This window comes from Paroedura picta, chromosome 5 (assembly GCF_049243985.1).
Source record: "Paroedura picta isolate Pp20150507F chromosome 5, Ppicta_v3.0, whole genome shotgun sequence".
In the NCBI taxonomy this organism is placed as follows: domain Eukaryota; kingdom Metazoa; phylum Chordata; class Lepidosauria; order Squamata; family Gekkonidae; genus Paroedura; species Paroedura picta.
In genome coordinates, this window is record NC_135373.1 from 9,891,909 (window position 1) to 9,907,935 (window position 16,027).

At 44.5% G+C, this 16,027-nt stretch overlaps 1 protein-coding gene across 1 annotated transcript; it reads left to right on the top strand.

The window, feature by feature from the left end:
- The first annotated feature begins 5,126 nt into the window (after nt 1-5,126).
- Nucleotides 5,127-15,197, top strand: LOC143838834 (interferon-inducible GTPase 5-like). Its single transcript, XM_077340742.1, has 2 exons — nt 5,127-5,813; nt 13,950-15,197. Exons 1-2 carry the CDS (start codon nt 5,127-5,129, stop codon nt 15,195-15,197), a joined length of 1,935 nt encoding a protein of 644 aa, XP_077196857.1.
- Nucleotides 15,198-16,027: the final 830 nt, after the last annotated feature.

Consider the following 16,027-nt stretch of genomic DNA (forward strand, 5'->3'; position numbering starts at 1 on the left):
CATTATCTTATGAATTATTAATATTTATATATGCCACTGCTCTTGGCCAGGCCAGCTTGTGGAGGCTCACAACAGTTTAAACGATGCAAAATAAAATATACAATACAACTTCCCAGTTTCCCCAAAAATCCCACCCTGCAGCTGCCAAACCATCTATGCAGGAAGATGTAGCTGGATACCATTGGAGGATATCAGCAGAAGGACCCAAGATTTCCTCCTTAAGCTGGCCTCAACCAAAACCCTGGCAGAAGAGCTCCGTCTTGCAGGCCCTGGTCGGTCTTAGAAGATCATGCTCCAAAGACCAAACGATTCAGTTTATGGAACAAGAGACAACGTTTTGATTTCCATCTCCATCAAGAAGCTACCGAGGGTATCTTTTCAAAAATTGCTCCAGGAACATGAACCTTAATGCACTGTGCAGTTAGTAATGTCCTTCCACTTTATTTGGCAAAGGGGGGAGCCCGTTGCCAAGGGAAGAGCCTCTTTCTCTCATCCCAACAGGTCTTTCTGTGGGAAAAGACCCTTCTCCTCAATACCTCAAACGTGGCTTTCTCTTAGGGTATGGCAAGCCATGGCAACATTTTGTGAAATGTTTTTAGAAAATTAACCCACCTCCCTGGAAGAGAAATACCGGTGGATTAACAAACTCTACTTCGGGAGATGATGACTCCACTATCTTGCCACACCTTGTGGATGGATCAGTCATGGGCGTTGCCTGAAATGTTCTTAAAACCAGTCTGCTTTCTTCTCTTCCTGCCATTGTTCGACGAGCTCTGGAAATGCAGGAAAGGTGAGAGCAGAGGAAAAGCCCGGCAACCATCTACCCAGCTATTATTTTCTGCTTCTTCTTCTGAGCTTCAACAGCGAGTCCATTCCTCTTCAAATCGACTCTCCCTACTTGCTCTCCTCCACCCTAGTGCCTTTTGCTTTGTGTTTTGTACTGGAAATATTTTTCAGTTGAACACACATGACGCTGCCTCATAAGGAATTAGACTTTTGGTCCTTCTGAAGGATATAAATTGGTAGACTTGTGGCAAAGTTTTAATAATCTGAATGTCGGCAGAGTTTGGCTGTTAAGCACAGCATGCAGCTGAGTGCATGTAGCCAGAAAACAAAAACAAAGAAAAACACATTCTCCAAGGTTCTGCTTAAATAATATAGAAACTGTTTATTAGTAGACTTAATTCTACACATGAATTAAGTGATGAGGAGATTCCTATTCTAATCTAAATAGCTGGATGGAGAGAAATGCTGGGGGCATCTCTGCACCCACCATGTTGTAGGCTTGAAGGATGGAGAAGGGGGAAGCAGGCCAGTGTGGTAAGAAAGTGTTCCTATCTCTCACTAACTCTATGGTAAAAACAGCTTTCCAGGGGAGCTTTCCAGGCTCCACGGGGATGTTGAATATGAAGAACAAGGAGCAACCAACATGCTGTCCAATAACATATTTTTAATAGGACAAAAGTCTACAGTCTCTCCATAGCCATACATAATGGTTAACCATAGCCTGGTTATTTGAGCTCGAAATTCATGCTCTCTGCTCTGCTTCCCTGCCCCCATCGTCCACTATTGAGCAAACAAAATTTGTTCTAGTTCTCCAGCTCCAGATAGGAAAAGTTGGCCTCAGCGGGAATTTTTCAGCCCTGGCCTTGGTCCAGTGGAATGCTCTTCCAAGTGAGTCCAGGACTTTTGGGGACATTAAGCAATTCTGCAGAGCGGCCTTTGTTGACTGTTATTAAAATCTCTGCCAAAACTAACACTGAGAATCCACTTTATGTTCCCTCTCTCCCACCAGAGAGAAGGTAGAGACTTGATATAGCTATCAATTAAATTTAGTGGACTGATCTTAAAATGTTTTTAATGTATTTATAGGGATGTATTTAATATTATATGTTCTATAAAACGAAGTGAGCCACCCTAAGCCTTTGGGGAATGGCTGCTTAAAAATCAGAATATCTGTTTCACATAATATATCTCTGGTAAGGCCTGGGCTCATGGCTTAAGTGCCACTCAGTGCTTAACAGCCACTCAGGGCGGATGTCCTACCCCTGAGTGCCTCCTCCTCCAACCAGCTTGCCTGTCTGTCCAGTGGCCAGCCAATTGCTTTCCATACCCCACTCCTGACCACCCCTCCTCCTTCCACTTCTCTCTGAGGCTCGGAGGCTGCAGATCTCTGCCGTATGAGAGCTGCCCCTGCCGGTGAGTTCCCTAACAGCTGCCTGCAGCCTGGGGGGAGGGGAAGGTCATCTGCAGAGTTCTTCACCTCCCTAATCTAGCACCCGTTGTATTACTGAATACAAAAGGCTTGGCCCCTAGTAAATAAATAAAATAAAGCCTCCCTTACTCCATCTGTCTTATCAGATCACATTTTGTTATTATTTACAAACCATGTTTTGTAGGATCACTGGGCCATTAACCCAATAAACTGCCTGGAGAGAGAGGCAACACAGGCAGCTACAAGGTATATCTTGTTTTTGTTAGATATTGGAAGTGAACCTGCAAGGGGATCTGGGAGCGAAAGGGTTAAGATAATTCTCTCTCTCTCTCTCTCTCTCTCTCTCTCTCTCTCTCTCTCTCCATCTGTTTCATTTTACATTTTTCTTCTCTCTGTTACCTGGGGCTTGGAGCTGTAGCAAATTAATCTTTTTGGAAGTTAATCTGTTCACAATAAGTTAAAAGTCTCTTCTATGTTTTAAAGTAAAATTTCTTTTTCTTGTTACCCTTGAGTTCAGGTCATCTTTGTCATTTGTTCAAAGAACATTTTCCCCTTAACTAGGAAATGTGGAGGATTGGGAATACTGCATAAAGTTTCTGTGCTTTCAAGTCAAATGTGTTTTTTTCCCACATTTGACCCAATAAAACCTTGTTCCTATTTTCATGGGAGGAATTCAATTGGGACAGGACAGGAACATGGAAGAGTTTCTTCTGCCAAAACTCCTGTCCCTTTAACAGCAGCTTGAAGGAGGAAATTCAGCTATTATTTAGCCCATTTTGAAAGCCTATCTGCTATGTCCCAAGTTTCCCCCTCTTCCTTCAGTGTACTTCATAGTTGATGTAGCTGCTCCCAACATCACATGAACTCTATGACAAAAGAAAGAAAACCTCAGCAAACCATCACTGCAGTTTCTCATTCATTTGCAAGTTCATGCAACCTTTTACCTGCTAGCTCTGACTCAGTCTTTTTCTCCCTTACTGTAGCAGCTAGTGTTGCTAACACTAGATTGTGGGTGGAACCTGGGGAGGGTGGCGATTGGGGAGGGGAGCGACTTCAAAGGGATATAATGTCAGTGAGTCCAAAAGCAGCCATTTTCTCCGGGGGAAACTGATCTCTGTTTCATGGAAATCAGTTGTAATAGCAGGAGATCTCCAGCCACTATCTGGAGGCTGGCAACGTTAGCTGCTGGGCAGGCTCTGGGAAGCACTGGCAGTTGGCAGTGTGACCCTCTTGCTTCTGATGTACTTCTCCGTTCTCCTCTTTCACAAGCAGGAGCCAATACATCCTGTGATCCTTACCCCACCCTGGTTATTCACATGCCCCTTTGGGCCAGCCACCCTCCTTCTTTTTCAGGGCTCCTTAGAGGAGCATTTGGAGACAGGACGCTATTCTGGGGGCCCAGATGGGTGCCAGAGTCCAGGGGCAGCTGGCATCCTTCTGGAATTACATCTCTAGGAGACTGGGGTCAGTTTCCCTGGAAAACTGGCCTCTTTGAAGGGTGGACTCTATGGCATCCAATCATGGATGAGCTCTCTCATCAGGCCAAACTGTGGCTCTCCACATGTCCATGAACTACAGTTCCCATGAGCCCCTGCCAGGATGTGGCCACCCACTCTGCTCAGAAATTTGTAAGAATTTTCCAGGATGAAGTTGGCAAACCTAAGCTGCACAACCCATGGACTCTGTTGTCATACAAGGTTGGGGTTGGATTTGAGACCAACAAGTTGACAGAGAGGACATCTTTGCTTGAGGACTTCTGATGGCTCTCAACCATCTTTCTTCCTCTGCGGACTTGGCTTCCATTACCACTAAAAATGGTATAACTGTTGGTAGAGTCCAAATATGCAAAGAGGAGTACAGGAACAGAGAGAAAGCAGAAAGGCTCAGTACCTAATTTATCCTTTCATTAGACTTTGACCGTAAATAAATATAGCCCTACTAAAATATTCTACTCTTTTGTCTCTGTTAGGAATGGTAGTAGGCGATGTATAATGTCTGGGTGGAGGATTGACATGGAGAGACAGGTGGTTGAGAGGCTGCACTCAAATCCCCTGTGCCGGAGAGCGTGATCTGCAAACATCTGAAGGACAGTCTGATGACCCCAGCCTTGGAAATCAAGCCCTGTGAGGAAAGGCTGAGGGACTTGGGAATATTCAACCTGGAGAAGAGAAGGTTGAGAGGGGACATGATTGCTCTCTTGGAGTATTTGAAAGCTTGTTTCATAGACAAAGTCAGGAAGCTCTTCTTGTTGACAGCCGAGAATAGGACCTGCAGTAATGGGTTTAAACTATATGTAGAACAGTACTGGCTAGGTTTCAGGAATCCCCCCCCCCCACACACACAGATAGTTCAGCAGTGGAATAGGTATTTTGACTCTCAAAAGCTTATGCCCTCAAAATCTTGTTGGTACCTCTAAGGCAGTGGTTCTCAACCTTCCTAATGGCACGACCCTTTAATACAATTCCTCATATTGTGGTGACCCCCACAACTGAAGATCCATTGTTCATGATTGTATATAAATTGGGTTCAGTTCTGCCTCTTGTCCCGCCATGCCGATCTCGCTCTTTTCCGCTGCTCCAGACAGATGAACGCTCTATCTTGATCTATCCCACAAGGCTGTTGTGCGGATGGGGACCCCCGCCAAGCTGTTTGCCCTGCCACAACCCCTGTGAAATTCAACCCCCAAAGGGGTCCCGATCTCAGGCTGAGAACCACTGCTCTAAGGTGTTACTGGACTTGAATCTAGCTACTACAGATCTAGTTTTCTACAGATGGTGAAATGGCCAAAGAAAGATTTCCTACACTGGGAAATCCTGCCAGAAGAAAATATAATTGGAACATTATCTGGCAGGATGAATGAACAATCAACATTACCTCCTTGTTTTTCAGATGAATTGAATCATCAGCATCCATGGGTCTTACCATCTCAAGAAAATTTGTGGGAAAAGAACTGGATGAGCTGAAGGCTGCTTTGAACCCAGGAAATATCCAAGAGGTAGAAAGTGAAATCCATCAAGAGTTGAGTTTATTAAAGAACACCAGACTTGACATTGCCATAACAGGAGAACCAGGTTCAGGTAAATCATCCCTTGTCAATGCGCTGCGGGGCATGACAGATTCTGAAGAGGGTGCAGCTGAAACTGGGGTCACATTAACAACAATGGAGACAAAAGGATATCCACACCCTAGGTTCCCTAAAATAACACTATGGGATCTCCCAGGAATTGGGATGTCCACATTAAAACCAGAGGAATACCCCAAGCAGGTGAACTTGAGCAGGTATGATTTCTTCATAATTGTCGCTGCAGAACGTTTCACTGCCAATCACACCAAACTGGCCCAGGAAATTCAAGAAATGAAGAAGTTTTACTTTGTGCGTTCCAAAGTGGATCTATGTATGAATTCTGAAAGCTGGAAACCCAATTTCAGTGAAGAAAAAACTCTTGAGAAGATAAGGAGATACTGCTGTGATAATTTGATGGAAATACTGGAGACTTCTCCAAGGGTATTCCTCATCTCCACCTGGCATTTGGACAAGTATGACTTCTCCCTCCTGCAAGATGCTCTAAATAATGAAATTGAATATCTTAGGAAGCGTGTATTGATCCTGGCTTTACCCAGTTTCTCAAGAAAAGCCCTGGAAAAGAACAAGGTTGCTTTGGAGCGTCTTATTTGGAAAACAGCTCTTGTGTCTTGCGCCGCCGGTACTACTCCTGTCCCAGGCCTTTCCCTTTTTTCTAGCACCATTATGTTGGTAACCATCCTGAAGCAGTTCTGCTTCTCATTCGGCTTGGATGAAGCTTCCCTCACTAGCCTTGCAAGCCGGGTTGACAAACAGGTGGAAACGTTGAGAGCTGCTATCAAGAAGTCTCCACTCGCTAGTGAGGTCACCACACTATTTGTAATCAACATTTTATGCAGGTCAAAGTTGTGTTTGACTCTGTCCACCGTTGAGCTGGTTTCAGACATGGTACCCTCGGTGAACTGTCTATTTGGTGGAGGACTTTCTTTTGTAACTACTTTCTGCCTGCTGAAGAGCTTTCTGAAGAATGTTGAGGGAGATGCAGAGAATGTCTTGGCAAAAGCTGCTGAGCCATAAAGAGTCCCATCTAAAGATCCAAAACAGTCGTCCGGGATGGGAGGCCTGACTGTATAGTAGATGCATGCCAGATGAACCTGGCAACGAGTGGCTGGCATGGGGCAGGGATATAGGAGGTTATGTAACATTGGTAAAGTCACCATTGCATCTCTTCCAGGAAGAACAAGAAGTGCCAGTGGGGAATGGGAATGGGAAGGTGACTGTAAGCCGCTTTGAGCCTCCTTCAGGTAGGGAAAGGTGGCATATAAGAACCAACTCTTCTTCTTCTTCTTCTTCTTCTTCTTCTTCTTCTTCTTCTTCTTCTTCTTCTTCTTCTTCTTCTTCTTCTTCTAGCTCTAAGAAAAAGCTTTTTGAGATAAAGAATACCTTGGAAAACCTGTAGATTCAAAGGAGTAGCCATGTTGGTCTGAAGTAGCACCTTTAAGATCAACAAAGATTTATTCAAGGCGTGAGCTTTCGAGTGCAAGCACTCTTCGTCAGACTATGAACTGACCATCATGACCTGTGTTTGATATTCTGCCCCAAATCCATAAAAATAAAATTCCCCCACCAGGAAGATTTATAATTTCAGGTTATAATTCAGTCCTTCAACCCTCAGTTGGCAAGTGCACAGCTCTGCTTCCCAACCATATTCTGCACAATCAATACCCTTCTGGGGGTTCTTGAAGCCTGAAGAACATTTCAGGGGGTTCTCAATGATTTAAAAAAATTGATAAAGGCTGCCTTAGTCCATGTGTACCAATCTTACCACCATATATTAAGGATACTACTAATCTCATTAATAAATTTGGCCAATTGAAATATGTGAGTGCCAATTTTCTTTGAGTAACTCTAGATGTGGTCTCTCTATATACAAACATTCCACAACAAGAAGCACTGTCAGCTGTAGGAAATAGATTGATGAAGAGACATGATTCCCATCCGCCTTCTTTTTTTTCTTGTGGCACTGGCCACACTAATATTAAGCAAGAACTATTTTTTAAAGAGCCTCTTGTGGCGCAGAGCGGTAAGGCAGCAGAAATGCTGTCTGAAGCTGTCTGCCCATGAGGCTGGGAGTTCGATCCCAGCAGCTGGCTCAAGGTTGACTCAGCCTTCCATCCTTCCGAGGTCGGTAAAATGAGTACCCAGCTTGCTGGGGGGTAAATGGTAATGACTGGGGAAGGCACTGGCAAACCACCCCGTATTGAGTCTGCCATGAAAATGCCAGAGGGCGTCACCCCAAGGGTCAGACATGACTTGGTGCTTGCACAGGGGATACCTTTACCTTTACCTTATTTTTGATTTAATACCATTTTTTAAAGCAGATTTCAAGATATTGCCATGGGTTCCTTGATGGCTCTGGAAATTGCTAACATGTTCATGGGTCAATTTGCGGAGAAATTGATATAGCTCTAGGAATTGCCAGAATTCACATCTTGGCTTGACCTGAAAATGATGTACCAACATCATGATGTTGTTGCAGGTTTGTCTCCTAATGCCACGGTGAGTGGGGGGTGGGAAATGAGGCTCGTCCGCAGTAGGCCTGGTGACCCTATGGATGAATTATACATAGTATAAGAAATGGAAGTTTACAGATGAGAAAAGGGGGGAGAGAGAATTTCTGTTTGAAACTCTTCCCAGAAAGAACCAATATGGACAGTGAACAACAGGATAATTGTGTGTGTGTGTGTGTGTGGGGTGGGAATGGGTGTTACTAGATGCAAACTCTTGGAAGGGGGGAGTGGAGCAGAGTGCAGATGAAATGTCTTTCATATTCTAGTTGAGTTCTTATTGGGGAACCCTTTATTAAAGGGTTAACAAAGTAGGTACATGAAAGCTCTTTGCTGAAACTCAAATTAGCAGAAACCCCTGTGGCTTTAAGGTTACTCCCAACCTGAGGTGCTCCTTGCCACCAAACCCCAGGTGTGAACTGTCACTTTCCCATGTAACAACCCTGCTAAAGTAAAGAGGAGAGGAGCACTATCTTCTACCCAAAGTCAGGAGAAAGTAGAGACATGAGGAGACTTTGGGAAAGTTACAAAATTAAAATAACATAGTCCACATTTTTAATCTACCTGTCATTATATGCTATTAAAGGCTTGTTGTTGTTGTTGATCTACCTGTCAGAATCCATGTTCTTCATGTTGATTCTGGCATACATCTAATCACTTTCTATATTTGCTGTTTGTATTCCTATACAGAATTGCCTGTTTGCATTGCTTGGGATAAAGGATTAGGTTATTATAGAGTTGGAAGGGGGCATACATGCCATCTAGTCAAATCCTCTACTCAATGCGTGATCAGCCTATAGCATTCTTGATATCTATCCACTGCCTAAAGACTGCCAGTGTGTGGGAACTCTCCACCTCTTTAGGCAGCTGATTCTACTGCTGCACTACTCAGAATATGAAATCCCCTCTCCATCCAATATGCAGCCAGCTGGGTTGCCAACCTCCAGTTGGGGGCCTGGAGACCCTCAGGGAGAAGGGGATCTTCAAGGAAGAAGGACAATAGACCAGGGCCCATTCCGCACACATAGGATAATGCATTTTCAATGTGCTTTGGCAGCTGGATTTTCCTGTGCAGAACAGGATAATCTACTTCTAAAGTGCATTGAAAGTGCATTATCCATTGTATGCAGAATAGGCCCTGGATGGAAGAAAGGAGGCGGGGAAAGAGTATGAAAGGAAGGAAGGGGAAAAAAGAGAAAGAAAAAGAGGAACAGAAACAGGAAAGAAAGGGAAGGAAGGAAGGAAAAGATGAAAGAGAAAAAGGGGAAGCAATGGAGAAAGGAAGAGAGAGAGGAAAAAAAGAAAAAGAAAAAGGAGAGAGAAAGGATGAAAGAGAAAAAGAATGAGAAAGAGAGAAAGCAGGGGAGGGTGGATCTCCGGCCTTCCCCCCAGTGCCCAAAAAGTGTCCTTTCCCCCTCCCCCCTTTCTAGTGCCCGTTATATTTAAAAGTACAATGGACTTTAAATCTAGTCTCTAAATAATAATGACCAGCTCTGCAGGCAAAAATGGCTTCTTTGAAGTCCGGACTCTGAGACATTGTACTATTTTGATGTCCCATCTCCAAACCTCCAAGAATATTTCCAATCCAGTGGTAGCCAACTAACACGTGGGGTCTGGAGAGCTCCTGGAATGACAGCTCATCTGCAGCGTAGAAAGATCAGCTCCCAGGCAGAAAGCTTTAGATCAGTGTTGTTGTGGAGAAGAAACATGTAAGGCCTCCCATACAGGTTGTTGTTGAATTTAAAGGCCTGCTGCACAGGGTTGTTGTGCAGATGAAACAGGAGACAAAAGAACATCCACAACAGCATCCAGTTTCATCTGCAGAATAACGCTGTGCAGTAGGTCTCAAATCTGTAGAGAGTTGCAAAGAAGAAATTCACATGGCTTGGCTCTATCTAACCTCCGGCCAGAGCAGTATTTTAAGTGAGAAGGGGCTTTTCTGTGGCCTCCTTGTCAGCCAACTGTTTGGCAGAAGTGAAAGCTTCCCCCCCCAAAAAAAAAGGAATGCCCACACCCATGCCCTTAGACCTCTTCATTGCTCTCAGAAATGCCTCCCTCCCCTCATTCAGGGGTTGTTAGAAACTCCTTCGCAGCAGGCTTGAAGGTAGGGAGGGGGGAGGGAGAGTACTCACCAGCCACCTGCCACGTCTGTCAATGCTCTTAGCCAAAGTGAGGGAAGTTGTTGGGCGTGACAGTTAGGACAGTCTTGGTGTGAAAAGGGCTGGTGCGGCCTGTCCAAGCCTCTGTTCTCATCCCTCTCGGCAGCCCTACCAACGTCCACTCCCTGCGGTGGTCAGGGGCAGACTGGCAGCGATGTCTCCATATGGCCCCTGGCTGGGCTAGGTGAGCACGCCCTGACAGAACTTCTGAGTGGGCATGACCTGTCTGGGGCTGGGCAAAGCATGTCCCGATTGGCCCCTGCCTCTGACAGGCCACGCCCACTCTCTGCCCACTTAGCCCTTAGCAATTTGTTATAACAGCGAGCCCGCTGTTACAGATAACCAATCACGAGGGCAAGAAATGATATGAAATGTATAAAGAGAGCTTAATCGTTGTTTTTTCTAATAAATTGTATGTTTCGTCTGACAGAAGACATGGTTTTCTTCCTTTTGCCAGCAAAATAAATGTTTAACCCTTGGCTCTTTAGTGGTTTTGTCCCTCTGTTTGGCTGGGTGAGCAGGGGGCACCCCTTTTTGCATGGAACAGACAAAAAAGGATAAAGCATGAGAGCCAGTTGTAGAGGATGGTAAACACTCTGTATTAGTGAAAAAAGGGGTATCACATGTGTGTTTTAAATGCTTTTAAAAATGTCTTGATGTTTTAATGTAGATATGTTTTGATGCTTTGATGTTTGCTGACTTAGGAACTCCATTTGAGTGGAAAGGAGGAACAGTCATGTTCCCGTGAGCTTTTGGTTGAGGCCAATGATCTTGTAGCATCTATGTAAAGTTCTGCATCTGGGTCAGAAAAATGAAAAACATGCCTACTGGATGGGGGATACGCTTCTAGGTAACACTGTGAACGAGACCTTGAGGTACTTGTGGATTGTAAACTAAACATGAGCAGGCAGTGTGATGCAGTGGTAAAAAAGGTGAATGCCATTTTGGGCTGTATCAACAGGTGCATCACATCAAAATCACAAGATGTCATAGTCCCATTGTATACGGCACTGGTCAGACCACACCTGGAGTACTGTGTACAGTTCTGGGGGCCTCACTTCAAGAAGGACGTAGATAAAATTGCAAGGGTACAGAGGAGAGCGACGAAGATGATCTGGGGCCAAGGGACCAAGCCCTATGAAGATAGGTTGAGGGACATGGGAATGTTCAGCCTAGTGAAAAGGAGGTTGAGAGGGGACATGATAGCCCTCTTTAAGTATTTGAAAGGTTGTCACTTGGAGGAGGGCAGGATGCTGTTTCCGTTGGCTGCAGAGGAGAGGACACGCAGTAATGGGTTTAAACTACAACGATATAGGCTTGATATCAGGAAAAAATTTTTCACAGTCAGAGTAGTTCAGCAGTGGAATAGGCTGCCTAAAGAGGTGGTGAACTCCCTCTCACTGGCAGTCTTCAAGCAAAGGCTGGATACACACTTTTCTTGGATGCTTTAGGATGCTCTGGGCTGATCCTGCATAGAGCAGGGGGTTGGACTAGATGGCCTGTATGGCCCCTTCCAACTCTATGATTCTATGATTCTATCCCCCCCGAAACCCCTCCCCCACCCCTGTTAGTAATATCTGGCTTGGGAGAAACTTATTGGCAGGGATGAACCTTCTGGCTGACAATGATACCAGTTGCTGCTTTTAACTTATTCCTTGGTTTTAGGTGTTAATGTATTAATGTATTTTTAATATCTAATTTTTAAATTATTTTAATTGTATGGATTATTATGTGTGTTCACCGCCCAGAGCGGGTCTAGAAATTTGATAAACCAATAAATAAAATATTACTCATATGTGCTTCGGAGATGGCTTATTAATGGAATGAAAGTCACTGTATGAAATCCCTGTCCCTGCATTGCTTTACTTAGAAACAGGCCAGTGGTGGATACAATGCCACCGAGTCCATTTTCCAAAGTATCTACTTTCTGCAGGGGAACCTCTCACTCATTTGGAGATGAGCTCAAATTCTGGCTGAATTCCCAGGCCCCATATGGAGGCTGGCATCCCTAGTATGTGTAGATAGTTTATGATGTGTTTTCGTTGAAACTATCCAGCCAGTTTACATTCAAGAAACCATGTGATTTATTTTCTCTCCGTTGCCTGACACCACTGAAGGCTATATAAAGTGCTATATAAAGAGGAGCTTGCTTTCTTGTCCAGGGCAAGTGGGAGTAGCAAGGAGAAGAGAAGGCAGGAGCCCTCACCCAACAGCTGGTCATCCCCAGCATCTGAAATCACCTCTAGGCTATAAAGGGTAAGCAGATTTCTCCTAATATAAAATTTCTTGATAGGCTTGGGGGTCTTTCACAAGCCTCTGTGCTGGGCTTCAAAATCTCTGTGAATGTGTTTTAAGAACTCTTTCAACAAAGGAACACCAAGCCCCTTTTGCGTGATTGGAAGGTCTGGTGGTTACAAAAACGTGCATACTTAAACTGAACAATAAGATCAGAGTTCAGCAGCATCTTTAAGACCAACGAAGATTTATTCAGATCATGATCTTTCGAGTGCAAGCACTCTTCCTCAGACTATGAACTCCCTGCATGACATTAGGCTCCACAATATCCAGCGTTGATATTCTAAATAATTGATACCACAAAAAACACCAGGGCGAATCCGCTGCTTTCAGGTAAGTGAAAATTGGGGTGGGAGGGAAGAGCCTCATTAGAACCACCATTTTGTATATGAGTCGGGGGCAGCAGGAGCCCAGATTGCTAGAAGGTGTGAAAAGGAAAATGAGGTTGTACCTTTGAAGAGCGTTTGTTCTCATTAGTTTTCTCCTTGTGGTAACTATAGTAAGGTTCTCTTTATATATAAAAAAGAGAAGCTTATTTTGTAGTTGAAGGCTTTCACGGCCTGAATCAACTGACTATTGTAGTTTTCTCAGGATGCCGGAGAGTGTTCTGGCACCACCCTCCCCAATCTCCACCCACAAATCTCCAAGAATACCTCCATCCGGGGCAGTAACCCTATCAGAGAAAGATGTGCTCTTGAGCTCTTGTTCCTCAGACCGTTTCTGCATTAGGAGACACCCCCTCTTTTAGCCTCCCTTTGCATTTCCTTTGGAAATTGCAAGTGGATTCCAGTGTAGATGCATGTGGGCTTTCCTCCCATTGTTTCCCAGGCTGAAATTCACAACATGCTTTTTACACTGAGTCTGATGGAGGCAGCTTCCCATCATGCTTTGCTTCCTTCCCCTTTTGAAAAAAACATTGTTTTTGCAAAATGGTGCCTGCTTGCACCTTTGTTTTCATTGCGCCTCTTAATCCAACCATTCTGCACCCTTGATTTCCTCCCCCTCTTCCTCCCAAAGTGTCCTGAATGTAATTTTTAAAAATCTAGGGCTATAATGGTATCCAATATAATAAAACATGCAGGATACTTCTCAAAATGTGCCGGCCCACTGATTGGCTGTCAGGGGGAGGGCCCTCCTCCTCAGGGTCAATCAGAGGGCTGACACACCGTTGAGGCCATGTCTTCCTCCTAGCTGATGCTGGGGTCTGGGTGGCTACCCGTTGCTGCCATGCACATGTCTCCGTGGCTGCTGCCTGCCTCCTGACCATGCCCTGTGCCCTTATGTCCATGCAGAGACAGCCCACAGATACTGCCAGGAGGCCACCTGCTGCATCCAGGGTTGCTTTTAATGTGGCCTGGGAGTGGTCCCCGCCACCCCTGCCCAAGTTCCAGTTTCCACTCAGCCATGAAAGACACGTGGGCTCAATACATTTGCATGAGTGATGGAAAAGCCAAAGGAAACACCAACCCTGCAGTGTGCTTTAAAAACAACAATACTATCCCCTCTATTTCTTACTTTTCTGTATTTATATACTGCCCTTCTTCCAGCATGAAAATCAAATGCATCAAGTGCAGATCTAAATATTCACCTGTGGAGGAATGCTTTTTTTAATGTAAGAAAAGACAATTCCCCACACAATTAAATCTAGAATTTCAAGGGGGAAATGTCCTTTCATCTTTATCCTTCATGAGGTAACAAACATTATCCTTCTGATCTTATTCAGGTCAACTGAACCGTCCCGAAGAGCAGCTATGGCTGGGAGCAACTCTAAAGAATCCATAAAAGTGGATTTCGCTGAGATGAAGGCCTTTTTGGGACAAAGAGATCTCCAAAGTGCATTAGCAAGTGTTGAGAAAGAGTTAAGATTATTGAAGAACACAAGACTTGATATTGCTTTCACAGGGGTTTCAGGGGCCGGTAAATCTTCCCTTGTGAACGCCTTTCGGAATATCTCAGATTATGAAGAAGGTGCAGCTAAAACTGGGGTGAACCAGACTACTATGGATCCAGAAAGATATCCCCATCCTCAGTTCCCAGAACTAACATTATGGGATCTACCAGGAATAGGGACCCGTGAATTTAAACCAAAAGAATACCTAGAAAAGGTAAATTTTAACAGGTACGACTTCTTCATCATTGTTGCCTCAGTACGCTTCACCGACAATGATGCAATGCTGGCCTCAGAAATTCAGAAGATGAATAAGAGATTTTACTTTGTTCGCACCAAAGTGGATCACGATATAGAGTCTGAAAGAAGGAAGCCAAACTTCTGTGAGAAGCAGACTCTGGAAGTGATACGTAAAAACTGCCTTTGCAATTTGAGAAAAGAAGGGGCGGTCAATCCAAGGGTTTTTCTCGTATCCAGCTGGCATTTGAATATGTACGATTTCCCTCTCCTGCAGAAGACCCTAGCAGATGAACTGAATGATCTCAAGAGACCTCTTCTAATTATGGCAATGCCTGCTTTCTCAAGAGAACACCTGCAAGAGAAAAAGGCTGCTATGGAATCCCTTATCTGGAAAAAAGCCCTTTTGTCTTGTGGCATTGGGGCCATTCCTATCCCTGGCCTCTCTCTTATTTTTGATATCACTCTCCTGGTGTCAACATTGAAGGATTTCTGCAAGGCCTTTGGCTTGGATGAAGATTCCCTCCGTAACCTTGCCCAACGGGTTGGCAAACCTGTCGACGTTCTGAAATCTGCTGTCAAGAAGACTCCTCTGGCCAACCAGATCAACCCAGAATTAGTGCAGTCTCTGTCGTGCAAGTCACCGTTGGTTGTCTCTGCAATGGCGCTGGAAGAGCTTTCAGATTTCATACCTGTCATTGGCTCTCTAGTTGGTGCAGCTAATTCTTTTGCCACCACATTCTACATGCTGAAGCGCTTCCTGGAAGATGCAGTGGAAGATGCTGAGAGTCTTCTGGCAAAATTGGCTGAGTAAAGTTCCTGCTGAGAAGATTCTGCAAATAACCTTCTCTCTCCTGTAGCTAGCAAAGAAAATATGTGCTTTTTAGTGCAAATAATAATCGTCACTACCTTTTGCTGCCACATTTTGCATGCTGAAGATGCAAATGCTAAGAATGTTCTTGGAAAAGTTGCTGAATAAACATCCTGCTGAACAGTCTAAAGAAGCAAGTGACCCTCCTGAAAAGCTTCTCCAATTAAACTTCATTCTCACATGGCTACCAAAGAAAATACAGGTTCTCTGAAACAATATTCTTCACCTCCTTCTAGGGAAAGCTGACTGTTCTTGTTGAACTCTTGAATGGTGTTTCTGTATCTGACCAGAATCAAAGTGTAGGCCTTTAAAGGAAGTAGAGTTTCACTGGGGTCTGTAGTTCATTGTACGATAGCGGTGGGTTTTTAAATATGTAACCCTTAAGGGTACTAGAATCCTCTCAACCGCTGAATCTGTCCACTCATTCGGAAAAGTGGAGTTTTAGGGTGTGTTTCTTTGGGGGCGGGAACACAAGGGTCTACACCTCACGATTATGTGGTTGTGCATTTTTAGCAATTGTTTTAAAAACTCATTCACAATCTGAATCATTCTTAATCAGTTGGTGACGCTCTCTTTTGTTTGAGTTCTGTGCCACCTTCAAGACCAGGGGTAGTCAAACTGCGGCCCTCCAGATGTCCATGGACTACAATTCCCAGGAGCCCTTGCCAGCATTCACCAGCGAATGCTGGCAAGGGCTCCTGGGAATTGTAGTCCATGGACATCTGGAGGGCCGCAGTTTGACTACCCCTGTATCAAGACGAACAAAGTTTTAT

Coding starts and splice junctions, on each gene's coding strand:
- LOC143838834 (XM_077340742.1), top strand. CDS start 5,127: ATGGGTCTTACCATCTCAAGAAAATTTGTGGGAAAAGAACTGGATGAG. Junction 5,814..13,949: donor TTGAATATCTTAGGAAGCGT/GTATTGATCCTG, acceptor ATCCTTCATGAG/GTAACAAACATTATCCTTCT.